Source organism: Mytilus edulis, chromosome 9 (genome assembly GCF_963676685.1).
Source record: "Mytilus edulis chromosome 9, xbMytEdul2.2, whole genome shotgun sequence".
In the NCBI taxonomy this organism is placed as follows: Eukaryota; Metazoa; Mollusca; class Bivalvia; order Mytilida; family Mytilidae; genus Mytilus; species Mytilus edulis.
Genome location: NC_092352.1, coordinates 17457193 through 17483764, shown reverse-complemented (window position 1 = coordinate 17483764; position 26572 = coordinate 17457193). Strand labels below are relative to the sequence as shown.

Genomic DNA, 26572 nt, shown 5'->3' with positions numbered 1-26572 from the left:
CTAATTTATCATCTTTTATTTCTTTTTCCTCTTTTTGGTTGACTATTGTTTTTGCTTCCTTTGCTTCCTTTACCTCCTTTGCCTCCTTTTTTGTCTGTTTTCTGTCTTTTTGAACTGGAATATAAAATTATATATTTATGATGCAAATAAAATTAAAATTCATACACAAATAAATATCTCATTTATATATTTTAATCTATATTTTGAATATTTTTGTATTGACTTCTATACAATTTGAGTTAAATGAAAAGAGGATACGAAGTCTCCTTCTATAAAAAAATAATGGAAAGTGTTTCATTTCATTATCATTGTTCATGGCCAAATAATAGAAAGCTTGTATATCTTTTACAGGCTAGCTCAAAGAATTTATCTATAAAATGTGTAAATTTCTTATGAGGCATGAAAGTTAAGATAACAAATTATTATTGCACAACAGTTGATGTGCTGTGCTTGTTATATATAACCTTCATTGTGTTGTTTTCTGCATGTTTACTGTTATAATTGTCATTATATATTATGTTCTTTTGCTATAGCATTATGTTTGCTTCTGCAATAATATATTTATTCATTCATTCAGTATAAATTAAATAAATAACATGTCTGGCATTTTAATTTTCTCATATACTGGTAGAAAAATATTCAATCGTTATTTTTTTATTCATCTTAATATTCCCAACAATTTTTTATTCATTATTTTTACCAATTTTTCACAACGTGTTTAGAGTGGGGTGCTCATTTTCGCCATATCTTTCCATGTTTTCTACAGTTTATGTTCAAGTCTATATCTTTTTGAAGTATACTGATATTTCTATATGAAGATAACTTCAAATGCAAAACATTCCTAAGCTTGAAAACATGTTTGTTTGAAAATAATCATCTGTAAAGTTAGATTAAAAGGTGTTTGAAATTTCCTGAAGTTTTGTCAATGGGGGACACATATTCGCCGTTTTTACACATCTATTAAAAACCAAATTACTGCAGCTTTATATAATATTTATCAAATAAATTTCATTATAGATGAACAGCAGACATTTCAAAGGTGTAAAAAAAGAAAAGAAATTTAGGCCAATCAGTCAAAAAAATGCTAAGAAAAAAATCTATGAAAATCCTGTTTTTCATTCAGGAAATTGACCGAAAATCGTTGTCCATTTTTCGATCTTTTGCAGTAAGTGCCGTAATTTTGATTAAGTTTTAAAAATAATCATATTTGTTATAAAATTATAATTTATTGGCATATTTCTTCCATTTCAGCCATCCTTTGAAGTGTTTTCACCTCAAAATCATAAAACGGCGAAATTGTGTCCCCCGGCGAATATGAGCCCACCACTCTACATGAAATTTTAAAGAACATAGTGTAAAATATAACTTTTTTTAAAACACTATTCACACAGATTGTTAAATGACTTGAAAGTATCTTCACATATTTTGTCACAGAAGTGTGAGTTTACTATAAAACTACAAGGTGATTAAACTGCCAAGGCATCTGTTTAGTTTTTATCAAGCATCTCTGCTTATTTACACCCCTACATTGAATATATTGTTTACTTTGTCAGAAAAGAACAATTAAAATTTTGATATGGAATAAATCTTTCTGGTTAGACTTTTACCCTAGACAATTGCCATTTCATTAAACACTGAATATTTTGGCAAGATGAAGAAAATATATAATGTGTTTACCTTGATCTGTTTTCTTCCTTTTCATGTGCATTTACAGCTTGAGTAACATCTAATATTGGTGTTTTATTCAGAACACTATTTAATATATCTAACTGCTTTGTATTTTCTTTCTTCACATCTCCATAGTTGGGTTCAAACTGAAATACAAATTCATATTCTATTATTATATTGCATTATCTTGTGTAGATATTTAAAGTGATATTTTTTAGCACTTAAGATTTGCTTTGGACAAAGCATAAGCAACTCTGTAGATTCTTTTATTTTCATGGATACTAATTTTCATGGATAGAGAAACAATTGCATTTCAAGTGGATATTAAATATCCATGGTAATGGAATACAAGCATATATAGAATTTATACTTTAATGAAGAATTAAATTCATGGTTTATCTGTGCTTACAAAATCTTCATTAGTTAATATCCAACGAATAATAATGAACCCACAGTAATTTTTTCGAGCACTTTTCTGTGACCTTGCAGCCACAACTTTTTTTAAATTCTGCCATGTCAACAGTACAATCTATATTACAATAATCTTCTTACCTTTCTCTTCTTTCCAGTAAATTTTGAAGGTTTTTCTTTAGGTAATGTTTCTGTAAACTTTCCTATAGAAGCTGTAGATTTCTTTGCTATTGCTAATGCTTTACCAAGATGATCTTTAGAAGGAGCAATTGTTGGTGTTAATCCAACCCCAGGAACTGAAATTTAAAAAAAAATGTTGACACAGAGATACCGCTTGCCCTTGAAGTAATTATGATATACTGTGGATTCATTTATTTTCATGGTTATCAAGTTTCATGGTTTTGCCAATCTCTGTATACAATGCCTATAGAAAATATGATATTCGTTGAACATTTGAACATTTGAAATCATGGTTTACCTGTACCCAGGAAACCACGAAAATTGGTATCTAACGAATAATAATGAATCCACAGTATAACACAATAAAAATGCCGAAATATAAGTATAAATACTTTAACATGTAAACTATGCAAAACTATCGAATTAAAATAATAAATTGCTTCGCCGAGCACAACTGGATACAACCGCAGAGGTCCAACCATGAACAATTGGGACAAAAATGGACACAATATTCGTGCTTGATACAGGTCTGAATTTGGATTGTAATTAAATATTTGACACATAATAGGTTTCTGACACAGAATAACTGTAGTCAAAGAACTTAGAATTGGTTATATGATTTGAATTTATATATTTTTTGCTTTTGAGCAATTCACTATGCTGTTGCGAATTGAACACCCCCTCCCCCCAAAAAAAAGTTAACCTCCCCTTTTTTGCTTTGTTCAACACACTATGCTGTTGCGAATTGACCTCCCACAAAAAACAAATCCCTAAAGGAAAAATGTTTACCCCCCTTTTTTGCTTTTTATGCTGTTGCCTATTACATTATTTACAAGTAGTGTAAGGGTGGTAAATTTAAACATTCACAACAGTGTATTTTAAATGTATTTCAATTTGAATTACCTCCCTTACACTGCTTTTAAATTGTCTTAATTGTCCATTAATCAGAATCAAAGAACTGAAAGCTCTGAAGAAAAATGACGCCACTGTCTCTAATAATGGGATAGTTTTTATGCAAGTCTTGATTTTCACATACCGTAATTTGCTTAACAATGCAACATGTCTCGTAAGCATATAATTGATATTCGTATATGTGTGTGTGTGAAGTGAAGGTGCCAACTGGCTGGTTTTTTTTTTAAGACAAATGAATAGGTCAAGACTACCTGAATTGTACAAATAAATCCTGTGGAAAGGCTTCTATATTTCTCACTGGTACATAGGCTGAATCCGGGTCCATTCGCGCCCATTCACGTTTGCGCCAACTCATGTTCGCCCCCTTTCACTTTCACACCCTACATGTTCGCAACTAATCTTAATTGGTTTTGTGTTTAATAACTCTGTAAACAAGTGTTTTCTTATAAGTATAATTGTTGTCATTGTCTCAAAATAAAGTGAGACAGCATTTTTTTTTTTGTGTTGAATAAATCTTAATCATGTTTTGGATAGCGTATTGTTAAAGATAATAATAATCCATTCTAAATAAAGTGGTATTTTGTCAATGTTTTATTTAGCGTTGAATAACTCTTAATCATGTTTTGGTTAGTGTATTGCTATACTTTGTTTCATTGACCTCTTTCATAATGAAGTGAGATTCTGACTATTTTTTTTTCTGTGTGTTGAATAAATTTTATCATGTTTTGGTTATAATAGTGGATTGCTATATTTTGGTTCCTATATTTTATTGTTTCGTTGTTTCAGATCAAAGGGCTTAAAAACAATTATCTTTTGTGTTTTTCCTTTAAAATCTTCAATGTTTTACTCATACCAAGCTATAAATACATTCAGTATTTACACCAAAGCAATTTAAAACAACAATCATGATTTTCCAATTATTCAACTTGAATTTGAATTAAAATTGGGCGCGAATGAGTAGAGTGCGAACGAACCTTGGGTGTGAACGTGCGAGGTGCGAAAGTGTATTGGGCGCAAACAGACCTGATACCACATAGTCTGAACCCCCTTCTCCCACAAAATATGAAGTAAATTAAAAACAAATTGTTCAGAGAACAATTGAAGTCTTTCCACTAGAAAAGATCTATTTTTATATTGAAATATGAAAAATCAGTTTAAAATGTTAGTTCCTATGGCTTTATGACGTCCTATTAACCTATGACCTTGACCTCAATTTCAAGGTCACAAACCATGGACCTTGAATCAAAATATCCAAGGTCTTTAATATGTTTGGTTAATGAGTACTACCACTTGACGTGTAATTTTTAAATGTAAGATGGACAAAAACTCCCTTTTATTGTATGCGCAGGCTTTCAACCAAAATATACAAGTAAGGACATGTCGCAACTAATAATTTATGAAAAATTATTTGTCAAAATGTCATACAGTATTTGAAAAGAAGTGAAAATAAGCCAAAATCAAAATTTATAATATGACCTTGACCTTTGACATTGACCTCATTTTCATTTTTAGTACCAATGACCTCATGAAGACCTTAGGTCTCTATCAGTTATGGTTTACCAGTTGAAAATGCATATCGCTTGAATCAAATGAAAAAGGGGGAATAACTCTCATATGGAGTCCACATAGAGCTATGGTTCAAACGAATATTCTTATCCTAAATATGTAACGAGCAATTTGGTAAAATAAAATCTTTTACGGTTACGAAGGAGAGGTGGCCACAAGAAAAACAGTGTTTGGGGAGATAACTCTTACAACATAATGTATTTTGTTATAATTACATTTGATATATGTTTCATTATAATACTTTATTCTGATTGGCTAACTGCACATCACATGTTATTCCTCAAGCAATTGCATCACTCAATAAAACTTTTCATTCATGATAACATGTGGTCCCACAATAAAGTGCACAGATGAATTGAATAAAAAAGTTGTAAAATTCGTGTTTTCATGATCCTACCAAAAAAAAGTAATTATAAGTATTGAATGTTTCTTTTTGTAACCTCATAGGGTTGCAAAAGCGTTGACCTTGTGCACATTTTTAGAATGAAGCGCTTACGCTTACGCGCTTCATACAAAAAGTACTTCGGTCAACGCTTTTACACCTCAATGAATTTACAAAAAAAAAGCATTCAAAACCTAACGGGAGGGATTGTACCTGATATTCATATGATGAAGACATAATCTTTCAATCAGTTTAATTGAGGTCTGGAGCTGGCATGTCAGTTAACTGCTAGTAGTCTGTAGTTATTTATGTATTATTGTCATTTTATTTATTTTCTTTTGTTACATCTTTTGACATCAGACTCGGACTTCTCTTGAACTGAATTTTAATGTGCGTATTGTTATTCTTTTACTTTTCTACATTGGCTAGAGGTATAGGGGGAGGGTTGAGATCTCATAAACATGTTTAACCCCGCCGCAATTTTGCGCCTGTCCCAAGTCAGGAGCCTCTGGCCTTTGTTAGTCTTGTATGATTTTAAATTTTAGTTTCTTGTGTATAATTCGGAGTTTAGTATGACGTCCATTATCACTGTACTATTATGCATATTTTAGGGGCCAGCTGAAGGACACCTACGGGTGCGGGAATTCTCGCTACATTGAAGACCCATTGGTTGCCTTCGGCTGTTGTTTGCTCTATGGTCGGGTGGTTGTCGCTTTGACATATTCACCATTTCCTTTCTCAATTTTAATACTTAAATGCAGTTGTAAATTTTTAAAGCAAAAAGAGTTAATACTAACTTTCACTTTTTTTGGATGTTCATGTACATTTTGTATGTATTTATTTTTCTCAACTACATGAATTTTTTGGTGTATTTTTAATGATATATATGAGTAGTCCAAATAATTATTACATCTGGCAAGGCTTTTTAAATTTTATTCTGGGACACCTTCCTATGACCACAAGGCTATGTTAATTTTTTTCTGGGACGCCTTCTTAGGAAGCCTTCCTACGAACGTCTTAGGAAGGCGTCCCAGAAAAAAATAAAATAACCTTGTCAGACGTCATTATTATTTGGACTAATACACGAGATATTGGATATTTTTATGCATTATTTAACCAGTTGAGTCTTTTACAGGATTGTTTGTTTAATGCTGTTTAAACATTACTGAAAAAAAAAACCACCTTAAATTTGCTAACTATTTGGCATGAAAGTTTGATTTATTGAAAGGGACTCATAGTTTTCCTTTTAATTTTAATAATTGTCTAATGGTTAAAACAATAGCTTCGTTGTTTACTTTTATACACAACAACATATTCACTTTGGTTTCGTTGTTTACCTAATATTCACTAAGTACTTGGTAACAGTTATTAATTAATTGAATAGAAAATATTATAATAAATATTATTGGAAGCCGAATTGACGTCAAATAGGTGCCGATTTGACTACATGCCAATTTAACCAGGTGCCGACTTGACTTGTACGTTTCAATTCCTCTGCGATCGTTTGCGGTATTTTCTTGAGAAAACCTATTTTCCATCATCAAAGAGAAGAAGAAACTGCTTGAAATGATTCCCGAACGCTTCGTGATTGTTAAAATAAGTTTAATTCACTCAAAAAACAATTTTAAAACTTGCGATGTTTAAACAGGAAGTTTCAAAAGCACGTGTAAAAGAAGAAATTAACCGGTGAGAGTGGAAATCCGTACATAACATATATCACTATAGTACGACTTTTAAAGCAAAACAGTTTCATCCTTTTGTAAAACAGTCTTAAATATACCTATCACATTAATGTTTGAAGGGTCTTAAGCTTATTCAAACCATATAAGTCGGTATGAAACACCAAAACGGAATGATAATAACCGATTACGTTTTGTAGTTTACAAAATTCTGGACTGGTTCCTGTCAAACTACAACACTTTGTTCGACTGTAGTGGAATACAAACAGAAACCAGTTAGTTTGTAAACTGGTTCCTGGCTGATTACTACACAATGCTCATGCATAATGATAACACAAGCACATTCCAGTTTGTATTGAAATTAGTAAATACGAAACCAAGCGCGGTAGGCAGAGAAATCAGGTCGGCAGTTATGGAACAATGACTGCGTCATTTTCCAAAAACCTAGTTTTTCCCCCTTTTTTGCCCAAAATTTCTAAATGGTTTGAGCCATAACCCCCCAAAAGTTGATCATATGCATCCTTTTGTAGTAAGGAAACTTGTGGTATAATTTTAATAGATCCATACACTTAAACACAAGTTATTGTCTGGAAACTACAAAAATGCTTATTTACCATATACAATTTACTATCATAAATAATTGATTGTCTTTAAAATGATCTTACATAAACTTTCACATGTCAACAAGCAAAAGTTTCAGAGTAAATACAAAATGGCTGAATTGATTAGGATTGTTAGTTGTCCTGCCAAAGGTCAGTGGTTTATGTCAGGCATTCTGTCTTCTTCACCAATAAAAACTGACTGCCCCTGAATGGTACTATAGTGTTGAAATTGGCATTAACCCCCAATCAATCAATCAAGTTTGTTGTAAATTAGCCCAAGTGATTCAGAGGAGAAGATTTATGTAAGCGTTAAGATCTGTCAACATGGTTTTTTTTAAGAAGATCTTTTATTTTATAATTTTATTAATTCTTTTATAAGGTTTCACCTAAACATATCCTTATACACTTAATTCAAAATCAATAGCACAAATATATCAGCTGCTTTTTAGATGTCATTGAAGAAATATGATCCCTTTCTTTCAGGGAATTAAATTTATTCTTTTGAAATAAGATACCTGTTAATCAACATCAAGTAGAAGTAAAATAAAAATAGTTTGTAATAATATGTATGCAGTTATGCACCTAAATTATGCCCTACACTGGATCATGACATTGTGTGATTATATATAATTAAGGAATGATCTAAGTCTTTTATGAAAATTATGTCATTCTGACATTGGACACATTTGACGTAAAATTTAACAGTAATAAAGTTTGGTTCAATTAAGACATCTTTCACTTTTTCATATTGAATACGTGTTATAATTGAAGTTCATATAGAATTCAGTAAACCAGTAAAATATCAATTATAAGAAAAATAAACCCACAAGAAATTTACTCTGTATGCATTACCTTTTGTCTTTTGTGCCCTGGCAATATTTCTCAGTCTTTGTAATTCATTCTTAGATGTCCTTTCATTTTTCTTTTTCTTCCTTTTCTCAAACTGGTCTTCAAATGGATCTGAAAAATTCAGAATAATTGTTATTAAGTAACAGTTTTATTTGAATATAGTCTGAGCAATGTATAAATATGATTGACAAGCTGATCTAAAGTGGTGGCTTGTTAATATGTTGCTGTGATCAAAATATCTTTCTGCTTTAGCTTTTAAGGTGAAGCTCATATGACATATGTCAGATGATTATGGATATTATAGCCTGAACCATATTTACAGCCAAAAGACCTCATCCTGAAAAAAACTTTACCTTATCATAGGAACATCAAAAACATGGTCAAGGTTAGGTTACAATTATTGGAGACTCCAGACTACATATTAGTTATCCTACAGATGACGAGTTGATACGATATTGAGGTTGTAAGCAAATTAAAAAGACTGTTGTTATTTGCAAAGTTCTACATTAGAGTTACCTCTCTCACATTTCAGATTTCAGACAAAAATGCAATGTTTTTCTTCTTAACCTAAACTACTGTTATGCTGAAGTTGTTATATTGAAATATATGTATAAAATGGGAGAAAAAACATACTATGATACCATGGTCATTAGGATAAGAAATGAATGAAACAAAAAAATTACAGATTTTTTTTTTATTTTAACTTGCCTGCATTTTGAGGAACCTCTATCAACCAATCTTTAGTATCATCATTGGCACGTTTATATCCCCATCTAGGTTTATATTCCTGTAAAAGATAAAAACAAATGTACATTAGATAGCTAATTATTAAAATGCATAACTGTTATGGATTCAGTATAGGTCACATGCTATTCTGCATTGAATTTTGAACAAAACGAAGTTTGGTGTGAAACAGCTTCATCAGAAGTTTGAAAGGGTATCATCTTCAGATTATATCAGAAATTAAAGATAAATTTATATAATCTATTCTTTCTTGACATTTTCATTTTAGTATACGACTGAGCAGATACTGCTTGGTACAAAATGTCCACTAAAGATCAACCAATCACTATATTTTCTATGGTTCAGATTATAATACAAAAAAAAAAAAATCTGTGTGTGTGCGTGTAGATCTACAGCTACATTAATGAAGGTACAGTCAATTGTTATATACTAAGTTTCTAACCTCTAAATCAAGGATCCGGAAATTTTTTCACCTAATTTCGGTCATTTTTGGATAACTTAAAAGTTGGTGCCCTTTTTCAAACAAAGATTGTGTGTATGCTCATACAGTCATACTCGTAGCATCAACGAACTTGTTTAACTGTTGCATCGCATTTACTTCAGAAATTTCCCTACCATTTTCCTTAAAATCGATCTTGAGCAATAAAAGGAAGGCAACAGTTTAAAAATGAAATGATTTTAATGACTCAAAACAATAAATTTCTCAAACTTTGCTTACATTTCTTTCCATTTTGAAGAGAAAATTATAACAGGAGGTTTAACGACAATAGTAAAACGACCAATTCCGGACTCATTTCCGGGATTAGTTTTGTTTATCAAATTCACAGGAAATCGTCGGCTTTTTAACTGTTTTACCTTTAATAGTGTTTGAATATTAATTATAATAGTTGGACTTGTTTAATTTAGCATGAAATCATTTTGAATTTACGATTTAGTGTCTAATTTTCGGAAGAGCATTTCAAGCATGCGTATTAGTAAACAAAGCATGTGTGTTTGTACTGAGACTACTATAACACATAGATTGGTCACTACCGATTTATCGTGTAGTGTGAGTCTCCACTTTTATAGCTACGTTAATGTAACGTAGTTTCGTGTTATAGTAGTCTCAGGTTTGTAGTGAAACAATATTTTGTTCTACGTAAATTAATTTAATTTTAATTTAATTTTAAATCAGAATTGACAATTGTTTTAGCTGAGAAAAGTAATTAAATAATGCAGACAGTTGTTATGAACTTTTAATTTCTTTAAAATATTAGTTCTGAGCTTGTGATCAATAGAAAATTTAATTAAAAACACAGGTAAAGAGATTAGCGATCATTAGCCAAAATTCCCCGAGGCATTACTATAGTTATTAGGAGGGCCCTCAGGATTATAACACTTTACTGGAGTGGCAGTTTTATAACAGGAAAAGGATAACAAACAAAAAATAAGTTCAAAATGGCGATTTAGACAATGTTAGAAACTCGATCTCAACGAAATGACATTAAATGACCGAAATTGTTTCTGTAAAAAAATAAAATTTGTTCTAAATCCCAATTACTCATTTAGGACAAATACTTTCAGTTTAGGTCAAGACTGGCATATATGACCGTTTCCGGACCCTTGCTCTAAATTATATAAATGTTCTTTGCAAACATGAAGCTCAAAAGCAAAGGGTACAAAATGTGCCATGTTGTAATGTAATATTTGAGAAAGATCAAAACTGAATATTAAAGCGGAAATGAACACTCCAGCAGACATATAGCAGGGTACTCAAATCAAATCAATCCTTCATCAAGGCATTTGATTGTTAGTAAATATAGTAGATTGGAATTATTTCTATTGAAAGGTTATAATTTATATTAATTTAACTGCATACTTAATTCATTGACTTATTTAATTAAAACACAAACTTATATAGAAGAACATGTCAGACCACAGAAAGTGATAACATGTGAACACAACACTATTCAGTATTGAGTATGATACAATGTGAACACAACACTATTCAGTATTGAGTACAGTAAAAACAAAATTTGTATATACTATTAGTCATTGAACAAAAAAATATAATACACTTACTTTCGACTGTTCATCAAACACCATTCTTCCTTTTTTCTTTTTATTTATTCCTTTCATTCTGGCATACTCTTCCCATTTTGTTGCTTTTCTTTTTTTTGGTATCTAAAATATGGAAATAATGATAACAGATTGTTTTTATGTGATTTTCTAAATTTTATTTAATCTTTTTCTTCAACAAATCTTACAACATATCTATGCAAGCTTCTGTTATCATTTAGGTTTATCAACATGTTTGCAAGTGTTCTAATTGCATATGTGATCCAACTCCGGTAAATGGTTAATTAAGGCAATATTGTTCATCCAACAATCTCGAGAAGTAATTCAACGTATTGTCTAGATGGACCCAGTAAGAGGTTTGTATGTAAATACAACTGGTATAACCTGACCATATTTTTGCCAGTACCAACTCAGGATATTGTTTGTTGGTGTTGTTATTTGTATATATTTATCAAGCTTTAATGGCAAAGAAATGTAAATGACTTCATTCATACAACCAAACAACTATTATTATATTTTGTACTATTTCATATTCTCAACAACAACAAAATTCCAATATTGTTAAGACAAATGCCATTATTTTTATATACTGACTTCATCAGCCACCCTAGCAAAATATCTCGATAACCATGCTGATAAAGTTAGTATCAGTAACAAAAACGCAATTATTCTTTTTAAGTATTACAAAATTTATTCAGGTAAACAAAAAATCATACTTACTGGTTTTTCTCTAGGGATAAGTGTTTTAACATCAGGTAACTGAAAAGAAAAACAATCTTTTCAAAACAAATAAATTTTTGGGGATCTCTTTTCAAGCATTGATTACTATGTTTGTGCAAGTAGAAAAATCCCTAACTTTAAAAAAATCTCATCTTAGCAGAATTTGTTATTTATAAAAAAAATTATCAACAGTAATGTAAACTTTCATTATGTTGGAAAGCTGAGATGGAATTGTCTCCCTTAGTATACATGTATTCAATTACTTCAATAATAAAATTGAGAAAGGAAATGGGGAATGTGTCAAAGCGACAACAACCCAACCATAGAGCAGACAACAGCCGAAGGCCACCAATGGGTCTTCAATGTAGCGAGAGAAACTCCCCCACCCAGAGGCGTCCTTCAGCTAGCCCCTTAAAAAATAAGTTTACCAGTACAGTGATAATGGATGTCATACTAAACTTCCGAATTATACACAAGAAACTAAAATTAAAAATCATACAAGACTAACAAAGGCCAGAGGCTCCTATCAATACCAATGCCCTCATTTTTTTTATCAACTTTTTAAAAATTTATTTCTCCCCAATTAAAATCTGGAGTCCCCAAATAGTAAAGAAATAACAAAAGGACTTTAGAGCTACAGTTCCGCAGCTAGACTGTGATGTGATTATCAATAATGGTATCATACAATTCTTTATCTTGAGGGGAAATTACAGGAACAAATTAAATGTCAAAATGTAATTTGTACAAAAAATTAATTGCATATGAATAAACTGATATGTTATACATATTTTTTGGGAGTCTCTGTCTCATTCAACACCTACTTTAATTCATATCTACTATAGTCTACTATATTACCTCTGCAACTACAACTTCGTCTTCTCTGTGAGTTGGCAACTGTAAAATAAAATAAGTTATTATCATATCCATGTTTGTAAATACTACTATCAATACAAGTTTTTTGTTTTCATGTCAGTGTGGATAACACAAAATCAACTATATATTTTGAACTTTTTCATTATGATTTTTTAAAATAATGTATTCTAAATCATATATGTTTGTCATGCCTGTGTTAAAGATACAAGAATTTTACTATTTTTGCAACTTTATAGTCATGAAATCAATGGCTCTTATTATACTTCTACCTTTGTTGTCATATTTGACAATACTTCATGAAATCTCCTCATCACTTAGATAAAAACAAAATAATTTTAAAACATAAGCAGGCAAGTTACATGTACTAAATATAAACAAACAGTCAATTTTTTTTTTTTATCAACAAGCATTCTGTGAGTATTGCATGGTTATACATAGTCCCTTACCAGTTAAAAATAATTAATTCATTGTAATGGAACAAAATTCTAATTTGATCTATAACTTGTCATGGCGTACACTACATAAAATAACAAACAAACCTACCACTAAATTCTTCAAACAATTTACTAAAGAAAAGGACGAAGTCGAAGGGGACTAATAATTGTAAACATTTACTTATAATCCAATATCCATGAATGCTAACATATTCCAACGAACCTGCCATATTTTGTTGATAAGTAATTGTGTGTTGTCTCTACTCAAATCTTTTAAATAGTCTTCTCTGTTCTTTCTACAAAATAAATAAACAATGCAGGTAAGTGATTAGTAATACAAAAGCTTTTCTGCGATATATGGCAAATAAAGAAAAAATTCATGGAGCCAACAGGTTAATGATCATGAATTAAACTTTTTTTTACAAACATGGCACATATTCACAAGAGTGCACATGCTGAAATGTCTCGCCTTCTTTACTTATCATTGATATTGTGTTGATAGTCCTAAATATAAAGCTTTCTTACAACTGTCATATAAACTCAACATCAACCAAGAAAACTAAACATTGATCAATGAACCATGAAAATGAGGTCAAGGTCAGATTAACCATACCAGGCAGACATAAAGAGCTAACAATTGTTCCATATAACGAATATAGTTGACCTATTGCTTATAGATTAAGAAAAACAGACCAAAACATAAAAACTTAATGCTGAGCAATGAATCGTGAAAAGGAGGTCAAGGTCAAATAAAACTTGTGCCACTGACATATAGATCATAAAATATTTCCATACATCAAATATAGTTGACCTATTGCTTATAGAATAAAAAAAAAAGACCAAAACTCAAAAAGTTAACTTTGACCACTGGTCCATGAAATGAGGTGGAGGTCAAGTGAAAACTGTCTGACGGGCATGAGGACCTTGCATGGCCATTTATGGAATATAGTGCAACCCTCCAGGGTAATAATACAATGTATGCCGAGATAGAGCAGATACAAATATGTGAGGATAAATTGTTGTACCGACCTTGCATAATAAAAGGAAATCAGATTGTCATATACAAAACAGACTGATTTACCATGATCAATGTTATAATTGAAGAGATATATTCTATACAAATTAAATGCATACTCTTATAACTAACTGTAAGGCCACAATTAAAAAAACATTTTGGTTTGCCCAAACCCTACCCAAAAGTTGAGACATTGGGTAGGTAGAAAGGAAAGTATATTATTTTTTCGGCAAAGAGAAATTGAAGTGTCAGATGTTGTCAAGTCTTCATCCCTATCTTATTAAAAAAATGTTCACATGAGGACATTTAATTGAAGATTTGGAATAGGCAGCTATTTTCTGTGTAGATAGGGTTAGGGCATACAAACATATTCAGTTTTATGGGCTTATATAGGTGGTAAAATGACAAGGACACATATATATCATTTAGAAAGTTTTATCTATTGTTTCAGTTCAAAAATATAATACAGAATTTAAGAATTGTTTATAATGCTAGACAAATTTAAATACCGACCTCAAGCATTGTCAAGGTTAGGTAAATTAGGATTATATTTTTTTTTACAAAGGAACAGCTTCTACACCTCAATTTAAAATAAGAAAACATAAAATTAGAAAATAATATATTTCAATAAATGAACTAAGTTTCCAGGGTGTATATCCAGTTATCAGGACTGGCACAAAAAGCATTCTTGCTTATTTAAATAAACAAATCAATCTGTGCGTGTCCTTACAGGTGATAAGTATATGATGATTTATTTATCCATGGTTGAATTATCAGATAGCAAATACATATTATTCAAAACTGACCATGTATGACATACCCCAGAATTGTATATTTCCTATTCTCTATTATCAAAAATAATAGGATATTTAATCAAACTTTAAAGTCTAAATAAAATGTAATATATCATCTTAATGCAAGCTTAAATGCGTAATTTAAGAAGCATGTGTTATTGTATTTTTTAGGTAATGAGTTTACCAATTTAAATCTCTTATCGCCATTAGACATACATGTAGTGTGTTTAAAAATAATCATTGGTCAGTGACATAATAGGTGTTTTTCAACTTTACCAGTTGTAGTTGACCTATTTATTCTTTTTATTCTTATTTGAACTATATATATGTACTATATTGTTGTAAATTAAAGCATCCATAGTCAAAGATAACGGAACTTGTTGGAATATAGTGAAATTATTGTGATATATTGGAATAATTCAATGTTTAAGAGATGGTAAGATAAAATTTAAATAGACTTAAGCTTTCATTCGTTTATTTAAATGCTTTTTGTAACTTGCCGGCAGAGCTGATGATATACACATTTTATGACGTCAGCAAATTGTTTGTTTTTTGGGTCAATGCACTTCAGAAATTTAGGGGAAAAAAATACTTCTCTCTGGCAGGCAAACAAGTCAGAGGCACAAAATGGAGACCTCAGGGAGAATTGAGGGATCAAATAAATTCTTTTTTTGTAAATTGAATTTCCCACTATCTATACCTTTTTGTTATTTCAATGAGCTTTTTACATGATAACTGTTAATGTGTTACTTCATTACAATGCCTTGTGGTCTGGTTGAGTTGAAGGAATTGAACAAAGTCTTTGCATGAGAGAAATCTATTCCTAAATTTGAAATGATTTTAAAATTTTAAAACTGAAAATTTCATTTAAACAATATCTGTATATACATGTACATGGCATGATTTCAGTACAGGTACTAGGATAATCATAATGATACCCTTATGGACTAATAGTCCACCAGCAGATGTACTCATGTAGTGATACAGTGTTAGTAATAACATTATCACACTAATTTAACTGCATCAGATGCGCATTTCAACAATTAATGTATCTTCAGTGATGTATGAGATGTCAAATTGACAGCAAACTGGGTTTTCTGTATTTTGAAAGTTGCTTTCAGACATTTCTGACTGCCATAAGCTATGCAAATCTATCAAAGACCTTAACTTCTGAATAGCAAAAGTAATAAATTGCTCAGCCAAGCCTAGATGGATATGACTGCAGAGGTCAAACCCTGAAAAGTTGGGGCAAAAATGGACACAATATTCCAGATTGATACAGGTCTGAATTTGGATTGAAATAAAATTTTTGACACATAATAGGTTTCTGATGCAGAATAACTGTAGTCAAAGAACTTAGAATTTGAATTCATATTAAATTTTTTGCTTTTGTGCAACTTGTCGGGAATTTAGCGCGAATATATACATGTTAACGTTGCTACTTGACTTATGTAATTATGACGTTACTTATATAGCAATGGCTAGACGTTAGAATAAACACGATCTATACACAACGCATTTTATCTACTTTACACAACATTTATGGTGCCGTGACTGTCGGAAACAATGGAATCGAAGTTAAAAGCAGTACGTAGAGGACACAGAGGGCAAGTTACAAAGTTATTCAAGAAATTCGATGAGATTGAAAAGAATTCGGACTTAGACAAAGACGATGTGAAACTAATTTCGGATGCAGTTGAACAGAAACAGAAGACTATCGTGGATTTGAATGAAAAGATACTGGATTTAACGTCGGAGGAGGATGTAGAAGAGGAAATTCAAGAGTCTGATGAGTATATGTTTAATTTAGAGTCCAAACTTCGGAAAATTAGAAAAATATATTCTGATTCTATTTCTCAAAATGTCGCATCAACGTCTCTAGATCCAAATGCAAATAGTTTTATGCCATCTTACCCCACAAATTCATCGCTTACCAATGCCAATGTTATACGCAGCAATGAAACTGAAATTAATGTACAGCCAACCAATTTTGATAACTTTCGCTCCATGCAAAATACCCATCGTGACTTGCAGTCAACAAATAATTTGTACAATCAAGGCTTTTCTTCGGTGTCAAATAGCAGTCAAAACCACAGATTACCTAAACTAGATTTACCGCACTTTGATGGGGAAATTTTACAATGGCAAACATTTTGGGATTCCTATGAATCAACTATTCATTTCAACAGTACTTTGACCGAGATACAGAAATTTAGTTACTTGAAGGCCCAACTCCATGGCCATGCCGCCCAAACTATTGAAGGTTTCGCACTGACAAATGCCAATTACACCACTGCCGTTAATTTGCTCAAAGAGCGTTTTGGATCGCCTCAAAAGATTATTCATGCCTACATGAAAGCTTTAATGGATCTTCCTTCACCGTCAAATGATTTAAACAGCCTAAGGAGGTACGGAGACCACCTAGAAACGTACGTAAGAGGTCTTGAATGTTTGGGTCAAACACAAGAAATGTATGGCGCGCTATTAGTACCTATAATTATTAGTAAACTACCAGTAGAAACGAGAAAAAGTATTGCCCGTGAATATGATAGTGATCATATAACTCTTAACAACCTCAGAAAAGCCATCACGAAAGAAGCGAGAATTCTTGAAGCAGGACAATTTACCGACCGCGACAGTTTACATACTACCGCAACATTTCTGACCGAAGCTCGTAATAAAACTCAGCGAAATTTCAATACAAACAACTTACGTTTCAATGATAAAAAACGTCCATGCATCTACTGCACTGGTATACATTTTCCGGGAGATTGCACGATAATTTCTGACGTGAATGAAAGACTGAACATCGTAAAGCAAAAGAAAAAATGTTTCAACTGTCTAGGAAACCACGGTGTTTCAGAGTGTAAATCGCAGAACCGATGTAAGAAATGCAACAAGAAACATCACACCAGTATTTGCGGGGAACAAGCTACAGATGGAAAAGGACAGGACAGCAAGGAGAAATCAACCGTTGTAAGCTTGGTAAAAACAGAAGAACCAGAAACTGCTGTAATGTATACCTCACAATACACAAGTGTTTTATTGAAAACCGCTATCGCACCAATATCATACGGGAAACAGATCACAGAAGCTAGTATTTTATTTGACGAAGGTGCCCAACGTTCATTCATCACTCAGAGCATAGCAGACAAATTACAGATAAGACCAAGCGGAAGGGACACAATTGAACTGTCAGCTTTTGGAGACAAGGAGAAGAATATACGCCATTTGGATACAGCAACCGTTCAACTACATACTGACAAAGGTGATATTTTAAGCATTAATGCATTGATTGTTCCAGATATTGCAGTTCCACTTCAAAACCAGACGAAATACTCTACACGCAATTTGCCATACTTGAAAGATTTAAAGCTCGCACATCCGACAAATAACGCTGATAGCTTTGAAATTTCACTCTTGATAGGAGCCGATTACTATTGGGATATAGTTCAAGATCACGTGATAAGAGGGAATGGACCTACAGCCGTAGCATCAAAAATTGGTTACTTGTTATCTGGACCGGTAATAAGAAACGGAGAGAAATCCTTAACTTCATCAGTTCTTTTGAATGTTACTTCACATCATGCAGAGGAAAGCGACATCGAGAAATTCTGGAATCTAGAATCGTTAGGAATATGTTTACCACAACAGGACGACGAGGAGAGTTTTGTAAAGACTTATCAACAAGACTGTATCAAATTTGAAAACGAACGTTATTCTGCCAAGTTGCCATGGAAACTGGATCATCCGGACTTACCTTCCAACATCATGATCGCTAAAGCAAGGACCGAGAGCACAATTAGAAGACTAAGTCGTGAACCACATTTACTTAGAAAATATTCAGAAATTATTGAAGACCAAATGAAGAGAGGGTTCATAGAGAAGGTAAACGATGAAAACGACAATGGTAAAAGCACTCACTATATACCACACCATGCCGTAAAAAAGGATTCAACAACAACACCAATTCGTATAGTGTACGACTGTAGCTGTAAAAAATCGCCAGATCACGCAAGTTTGAATGACTGCCTAATGTCAACCCCGCCAGATTTGAACGACTTGACAAAAATATTAATGGGATTTAGAACCAAGAAGTACGCAATAAGCACGGACATTGAAAAGGCTTTCCTACATATTGGATTAGATGAGAAAGATCGAGATTTTACACGCTTTTTTTTGGTTGAGCGACACAGATAATCCCAGCAGTACTCTTACAACATATCGATTTAAATCTATTTTGTTTGGTGCAACTAGTTCACCGTTCATCCTTAATGCAACACTACTTAAACACTTGGATGCATGCAACACAAATATATCAGCAATGATGAAGAATGACCTTTACGTGGATAATATTTTGTCCAGTTTGGAAAAGGAAGATGACGCCGCAAAGTATTTTGTACAAGCCAGATCATTGATGTCGGAGGCTGGATTCAACCTTCGTTCATGGAGTTCAAATTGCTCAAAACTTACAGATTTAGCCAAACAACATGACGTATGCGAAAAAGAAACTTTTGTCAAAATACTTGGACTGAAATGGGATACAGTTAAAGATACGATCACTTTTCAAAAAGTCGACTTATTTGATATTGAACTACCAAATATTACGAAACGTGAAATTCTTAAACAGTCGTCACGTATTTACGATCCGCTAGGATTACTTAGCCCTGTATCCGTACGAGCAAAGATTTTAATGCAGACATTATGGGAACAGAAGTACGAATGGGATGAGCCACTACCATTAGAAATACAGACAACATGGAAAAATTTAGCCAAAGATTTGGAGAAAACGACTTATACAGAATTGAAAAGACCGTATTTTCCCAATTTACCAGATCAGAAAACCCAACTTCACGTTTTTGTAGACGCTAGTACAACTGCATACGGAGCAACTGTTTACATATGTAACCATCATGAGTCATCATTAGTTATTGCAAAGAATAGAGTAGCACCGCTTAAGCAATTGACATTACCACAGCTGGAATTAATGGCCGCATTGATTGGAGCACGACTAGCCGATCACGTAAAATCAGTTCTACACATAGAAGACATAACTTTTTGGTCAGACAGTCAGATAGTGCTACAGTGGTTATCAACTTCAAAGCAATTGAAAAGGTTCATACGAAATAGAGTAACGGAAATACGCAAATTGACCAATACACAAGAATGGAGATATTGCCCAACGAAAGATAATCCAGCTGACCTTCTTACTAGAGGACTCAGCGCGTCACAGTTTGAAAAGAACACACTATGGTTCAACGGACCCGAATGGATCACTGATGCATCAAAATGGCCGTCATGGAAGCCAAATGACACAACAGTACTACTAACCAGTACAGATATAGAAGACTCAAGTACAGCGGACAATGAAATAGATAATCAACAAGGAATACACCAAATTGTGCAAATTACTAGATATAGCACATTATCAAAATTACTACGAATAACAGCTTATCTATTACGATTTATACGAAATTGCCGTTCGCCAATATTACAGAGAAATAAGGAAAAATACGTTACAAGAGAGGAATTACAGGATGCAACACAATGTTGGATACTAAATTGCCAAAGAACTTCATATAAGGACGAAATGTTACACTTGAAATTAAAGGATACTAAACCTACTGTTTTAGTTAGACAACTTAGATTGTACCTGAATGACAAAGACGCAATTTGCTGTGGAGGGAGAATTCATAACGCACCTGTTTGTGAAAATACGAAATTTCCTTATTTGTTACCCAGAAGTCATCATTTTACGAAATTAGTTGTTCTTGATATACACAAGTACATGAAACACTCAGGAGTTTTATCAACAGTGACTCAGATACGACAAACTTACTGGATACCCCGAATTCGCCAATACGTAAGAGGAATTTTGCGAAATTGCGTAATTTGTCGAAAAATCAATAGTAAACCATATACAGCACCCGATCCTCCGCCACTGCCAAAAGTTCGATTACTTGAAGCACCGCCTTTTACAATTACCGGCGTAGACTTTACCGGAGCGCTGTACATTAGAGATACACATGATACTGAACACAAGGTTTTTATATGCCTATTTACTTGTGCTTCAACGAGAGCCGTACACCTGGAAGTTGTACCGGACTTATCAGAAAAATCATTTTTACAAGCCTTTAGAAGATTCGCTAGTCGTAAATCTAGACCACACACCATGATATCGGATAACGCCTCGACATATTTAGCCGCCTCGGAAACATTAAAGAAATTAACCCAATCACCATCGCTAAACGATACGTTGTCAACATATGGAACAACTTGGAGATTCATACCAAAAAGAGCGCCCTGGTATGGTGGATGGTGGGAACGCTTTATAGGAATTACAAAAACTTGTTTGAAGAAAACATTAGGCAGATCTTACGTTACCATGGATACACTTCAAACAATTCTGACAGAAATAGAAGCGATCATTAATGATAGACCATTGACCTACGTATCACCGGATATTGAGGACGAGGAGCCGTTAACTCCGTCACACTTGCTGTACGGAAGAAGAATAACTTTAACGCCGTATCCACAACCGAATATTGAATACATTGCCGTGAATAGTGGAAAACAAGAACTGCATAAACATTTGAATAAAGTCGAGTTTAATGGAGCATTTTTGGAACCGGTGGAAATCCGAGTACATAACGACTCTTAGAGAGTTTCATCGCCAAACAGGAAACAACTTACAAACTATACAAGTTGGAGATGTAGTGCAAGTCCAAGATGATAAATTACCGAAAAACCGATGGAACATTGCCGTTGTTGATGAATTGATCACCGGAAACGATGGTTTTACACGAGCAGCTATAATACGAACTAGTGCAGGACGTACTTCGCGTCCTATAGTAAAACTGTACCCGCTCGAAATCCGAACAAACATTAACAACTTAGATGACAACAATGATGATTCTTCAACAGAGAGATTGACAAGAGTTCTACCAAAACGAAAGGCATCTGTCCGAGCTCGAGAGAACATCAAGAAATGGACTACCCAAAAGTGATAGACTTCGTTAAAAGTGAAAGACTTCGTTAAAAGTGAATTTAATAAGTGAATTATTTGAATTTGTTTTAGAAAGACATTTTAATTATTTAATTTTCAGAAATATCTATTCGATTGACATTTAAAGTAATTAATAATTTCATATTTTAACTTTTGCCGGCCCCGAGAATGTCGGGAATTTAGCGCGAATATATACATGTTAACGTTGCTACTTGACTTATGTAATTATGACGTTACTTATATAGCAATGGCTAGACGTTAGAATAAACACGATCTATACACAACTCACTATATATATATGCAGTAGCAAATTGACCCCCCCCCCCCAAATTTAAAATAAAATTAGACAGAAATTTTTATTAATTTCTGAAATCTTGAGAAGAAAAAAATTGTCCACCCCAAAAAAATTCTTTTACTCAAGATACATCTTCGCTAGCCAAGGGTTAAGATCCATTCCCCTCCTCTCCACCCTTGGCAGATTGAGCCAACATTTGTAAATAACAATGTTGTGCCATCTATCGATTGATTAAAGTCTGATTAAATGCCCATACAAATACATTATTATTGACTAATGGTACCACTTAAACACTCTTCAGTGTGGAGGTGAAAACATGGTAGAGTCTAGAGTCTACAAACTTGGTGAAGCAGGAAACAAAAATATACGTTGAAATTCCAACATTAGTGCACAGGAATGAAAGGGTTATGATCCAATCTCAATGACCTTTTTTATGATGGCGGCCCGTTAATATATCATCCACCACTGTCAAAAGATCCCTGTCTTTGTTCAATTATCTTCACCATTGTCAAATAATATCCCTCACAGGGGTGTGGAAATGCTATGCCCGACTCGCCCGACTCGTACATTTGAACAACCGGACAAGTAATTATTTTTGTCTTGGTTGCCCGTGGACAAGTAAAAAAATATACAAGACAAAGTTCAAATCCAACAAAAACATAAAATTAATTTCAAAACGTATAAAGATGTTTAATTTATGTAAAAGAAACCAATGTTCAGCAAGTAAAAACATAATGTTCATGATGATAAATATAACATGATACAGAAAATAGATCGATTACCAAAATAAATAAAAATAAGTATGCGAACCCGAGTTGCGTATTATTGCATCAATGGCTTTGTCCATTGACCCGGGATCGTCGATTAGGTTTTATCCTTCATTTACAGGAAGTGTCATTTCTTTAAAGGAGTAGGTTCAGTAAGACCCCTTTTTGGCCCCAAAATATAGCAGTTTTACAAAATTGTTAAAATGTAAACCTTTAGTTATTTATTGGACAGTAGAATGCTTCTGCTACATAAATATGAGCTGTTTTTGACAATACAATGCACATATATCCGGTCCTAGCACCATTAAGTCATGCTAAATTACTGAAATCCTCATAATTCTGGCATTTTAGTTAAATTTCAGACGGTTTTCGGGTAAAACGAAAGTGGCCGCATTCGTGTTCATCCTTAATATTGCAATGTAAGTTGTATTTTATGATAATACATAACATATATAAAGGTTGAGGATGAACACGGATGCGGCCAATTTCATTTTTACCAAAAACCATCTGAAAAGTGACATTTTTCGGCATATTAGGTAGATTTTTCATATTTGAGCTTGAATCGGATCGTTTTTAATGACTAAATCTGTTAAAATCTTTCACATAAACTAATTAATTCAAATAAAATAGACACTTAAGTGTTTAAAAAGTGGTCAAAATCTTTCGTCAGATGAACATGAAATTTGAGGCCAAATTCGGTCCTTACCGGACCTACTCCTTTTGTATCGAGATTCAGATTGATTTATAAATACTTAATAAAAAGGTGGGCAAGCAAGACAAAAAGAGTTATAAGTCGAGTAGAAAACCTTAAATGTAAATGGAGGACACAGATTATTTTAAAAAAAAATGGAAGCGAGAATTTCAGACATCGTGGATATCAGATTGCCCCTGGCTATGGAAATTTGGGGAAAAAATTAAGTTTTTGTCTTATTTATAGATGAAAGATCAACATTATTTGTTGTCAAAGTGGTAAAAGAAGGGACGCTTTAATTGCCCATCAAGACAATAATAAATAATCAAGAAAAAAACAAGTGTGTCAGTTGAGAGAAACACTACAAAATTAATAGTTTATCTATTATTTAGTTTACATTTCTTCAATCACTGTCCTCAAATTTAGTATATGTACCTACTGGCTACAATTTTTATTCAAAAACTGCTGTAATATTGTCCTTTACATGTCATTTCATTGGTTGGTTTGCTGTTAGGTTTCAGGCTGTCCTATTGATGTTAACCCATTTCCTACTTTCCTAATTTTTTACACATGCATATAAACAAATAGATTTCATTTGTTTGTGATGCACAACAGTGCTAGTCTAAGTTAGAATCATATATTAGCTAACAAGAAATACTTCAATATTTATTGGGATCATCAGGGCAAGTAAATTTTTTTACGGACAAGTAAAATTTTAGGTTTCACTTGCCCTGGGACAAGTGCTCACAACAAATATTTCCACACCCCTGCCTCATTGTCAAAATTAGTTTTTGTTTTTCTACCCACTGCCATTTTTGTTAGCAATTATGAATAATTAATCTGTAGGCGTATTGTATTATAATCCAAAGGGTACTCCTGATTACATTTTCCAAGCCCTGAGGGATATCAACTAAAGATCACTTATTACTTGTACAGGTAGATCGACACACCTGAGTGACATGAGAACTCTTGATGAAGATAGACAAGATATTACCTCTACCTACACACTCAATATAATTGGCTTTAAAACTTTTTTTAAATTATTTAAGGTTCATCAAAATACAGACAAACTGATGCATCTAAGAAAGTTTTCAGGCATGGCAGGGCCTAGATATATAAAAGTTACATTGTTTACAGGTGTCTATCGTCAATATATTGTCCATTTAAATCAATACTACTCACAACATCGATTATATGAGGGGAGTTTCTCAAACTTTTTACCAACTTAGTTTATTTTTGCACCTGCTGCAGGAATGAAAAAAGAATGAAGAGCAAAATCCAGAAAAGTTTATAATTTTCTGAACCATAAAAATGCATTTAAAATTTAATTATCTAGGTCCAGCCATGACTTAGGTGCACAGGTGTGTCTATACTCAGAGTAAAATTTGTGGTGTAAATACAGCCATTTTAGCCAAAAGGTTATGATGAACCTTAATTCTTGGCTAATTGGTGATTACGCCAGGTGTTGAAGATTAGTTTCAAGTATTGGTGACATCAATGCATGTGGCAGAAGACTTAAGGTAGATCATAGGTAGTGTTCCAGCTAGGATTTTAAAAGGGCAGGGTTCCAATCCTGAAAAAGGGCATTTAACAAGTGATATGATATCATAATATGAAAAGGGCATGTTTTAATAAAGATATTAATCAAACATTGTGTTTATTTGTTGAAATCACTGGTTATACAAGAACGACATCATAAGCCCATATAGAACTTCTACTGTGAAATCTGTCTAAATATGAGAAAATAAAGGGTGGCAGGTAGGTGAAACTTACATAAATGAAGAGATAAATGAAAAATGAACAGATTGATTGATGCCCGTTTTATATAATTCCAAGGCCACCAGTCTGCACCAGAAGCGACGAAGTAGCGCATCTATTTGGGTAACACAATGACCGAATAACACATGTAATGACCGAATAACACTTAAAATTTTAATATAAGAACATATTGGTGACTTTTAAACATTGATTATTTAATGATAATATATTATCGATGTATTTTATAACTTTAAAATGATTTACAGACAGCAGATAAGTGCATAAAGATAATTTTTAATTTCGTGTGTACATCGATCATGGCGGCCATTGTGATTTCCGTGGTCACCATATTGGATGTACACACTAAATTTTAAAAGTTTTTTGAGAACTTTTCTGCTTTCTATAAATCATTTTTAAGTAACAAAATACATCGATAATGTACTAATATTTAATAATCAATGTTTAAAAGTCACAAATATGTTGCTAATATTAAAATTTCAAGTGTTATTCGGTCATTACAAGTGTTATTCGGATATTAACAGTGTTATTCAGTCATTCGAGGTACCGCATCTATTTTGGGTGGGCAAATATCCACTTTTTGATATGAGACGAGCTCTGACGTCCCACGGCCCCAGCTTGTCTGCCAAAACAGCCGTTATATGTCAGAGTAATCTCGGACTAATATGCGGTTTGCAATCGGTGATGAAATTTAGATTTACCGTCTAATTAATATTAGTTCATGCATTTTGTTAAGTTATTTTAATGTTATGTTGCATATTTAAGTTGTTTTGTTGTTTGTTTTTATGTTCTGTGGTATTCTGTGGTGTTCTGTCGTAAAAAGACACTCCGACTTTTGACCATAGAATATAAACATGATACAAGAACAAGTTAGTCTGTTCATGCATGTAAGTGTTAGTGTTACTGAGTTACTTTTGAAAATTATGGAGGTCCTCTTACTTTTGTAATTTAAAATCAATAGGATTTGTGTCACACACAAGGAGATTTCCTTCATCTATAATGACATCAATCTCTTTTTCAACTTCTATAGTTTTAAACTTTGATTCCTTTTCAGCTGCTTCTCTCAAAACTTTTTCCACGAGGTCTGCCATCTTCTGTTTACATCCAACGATAAATAATAGACTAACACTGATTAGTCAATTGAAAAAGT

The 26572-nt window shown here is 32.7% G+C and overlaps 2 protein-coding genes across 4 annotated transcripts in view; one reads left to right on the top strand and one right to left on the bottom strand.

Moving 5' to 3' along the window:
- LOC139489597 (ribosome biogenesis regulatory protein homolog) lies at positions 1-26552 on the bottom strand. The gene is made up of 10 exons (XM_071276193.1): positions 26362-26552; positions 13302-13374; positions 12627-12665; positions 11772-11810; positions 11055-11156; positions 8958-9036; positions 8253-8360; positions 2221-2375; positions 1678-1814; positions 1-114 (listed from the first exon to the last, which is right to left on the bottom strand). The coding sequence occupies exons 1-10, from the start codon at positions 26511-26513 to the stop codon at positions 9-11; spliced, it is 990 nt and encodes a 329-aa protein (XP_071132294.1). The 5' UTR covers positions 26514-26552; the 3' UTR covers positions 1-8.
- The window catches only part of LOC139489595 (rho GTPase-activating protein 44-like), a 74557-nt gene continuing 63030 nt past the window's right edge, over positions 15046-26572 (top strand). The window contains exon 1 of one of the 3 annotated variants that reach the window (XM_071276192.1): positions 15046-15323. In XM_071276192.1, coding sequence (XP_071132293.1) covers positions 15310-15323 — 14 coding nt within the window. In that variant the 5' untranslated portion in view covers positions 15046-15309. The remainder of the gene's footprint in view (positions 15324-26572) is intronic. The other 2 variants (XM_071276182.1, XM_071276187.1) reach the window with 2 other exon arrangements.

Coding starts and splice junctions, on each gene's coding strand:
- LOC139489597 (XM_071276193.1), bottom strand. CDS start 26,513: ATGGCAGACCTCGTGGAAAAAGTTTTGAGAGAAGCAGCTGAAAAGGAA. Junction 13,375..26,361: donor ATTGATTTTAAATTACAAAA/GTAAGAGGACCT, acceptor TTTATTTTGTAG/AAAGAACAGAGAAGACTATT. Junction 9,037..11,054: donor TGTTTGATGAACAGTCGAAA/GTAAGTGTATTA, acceptor TATCTTTTACAG/GAATATAAACCTAGATGGGG.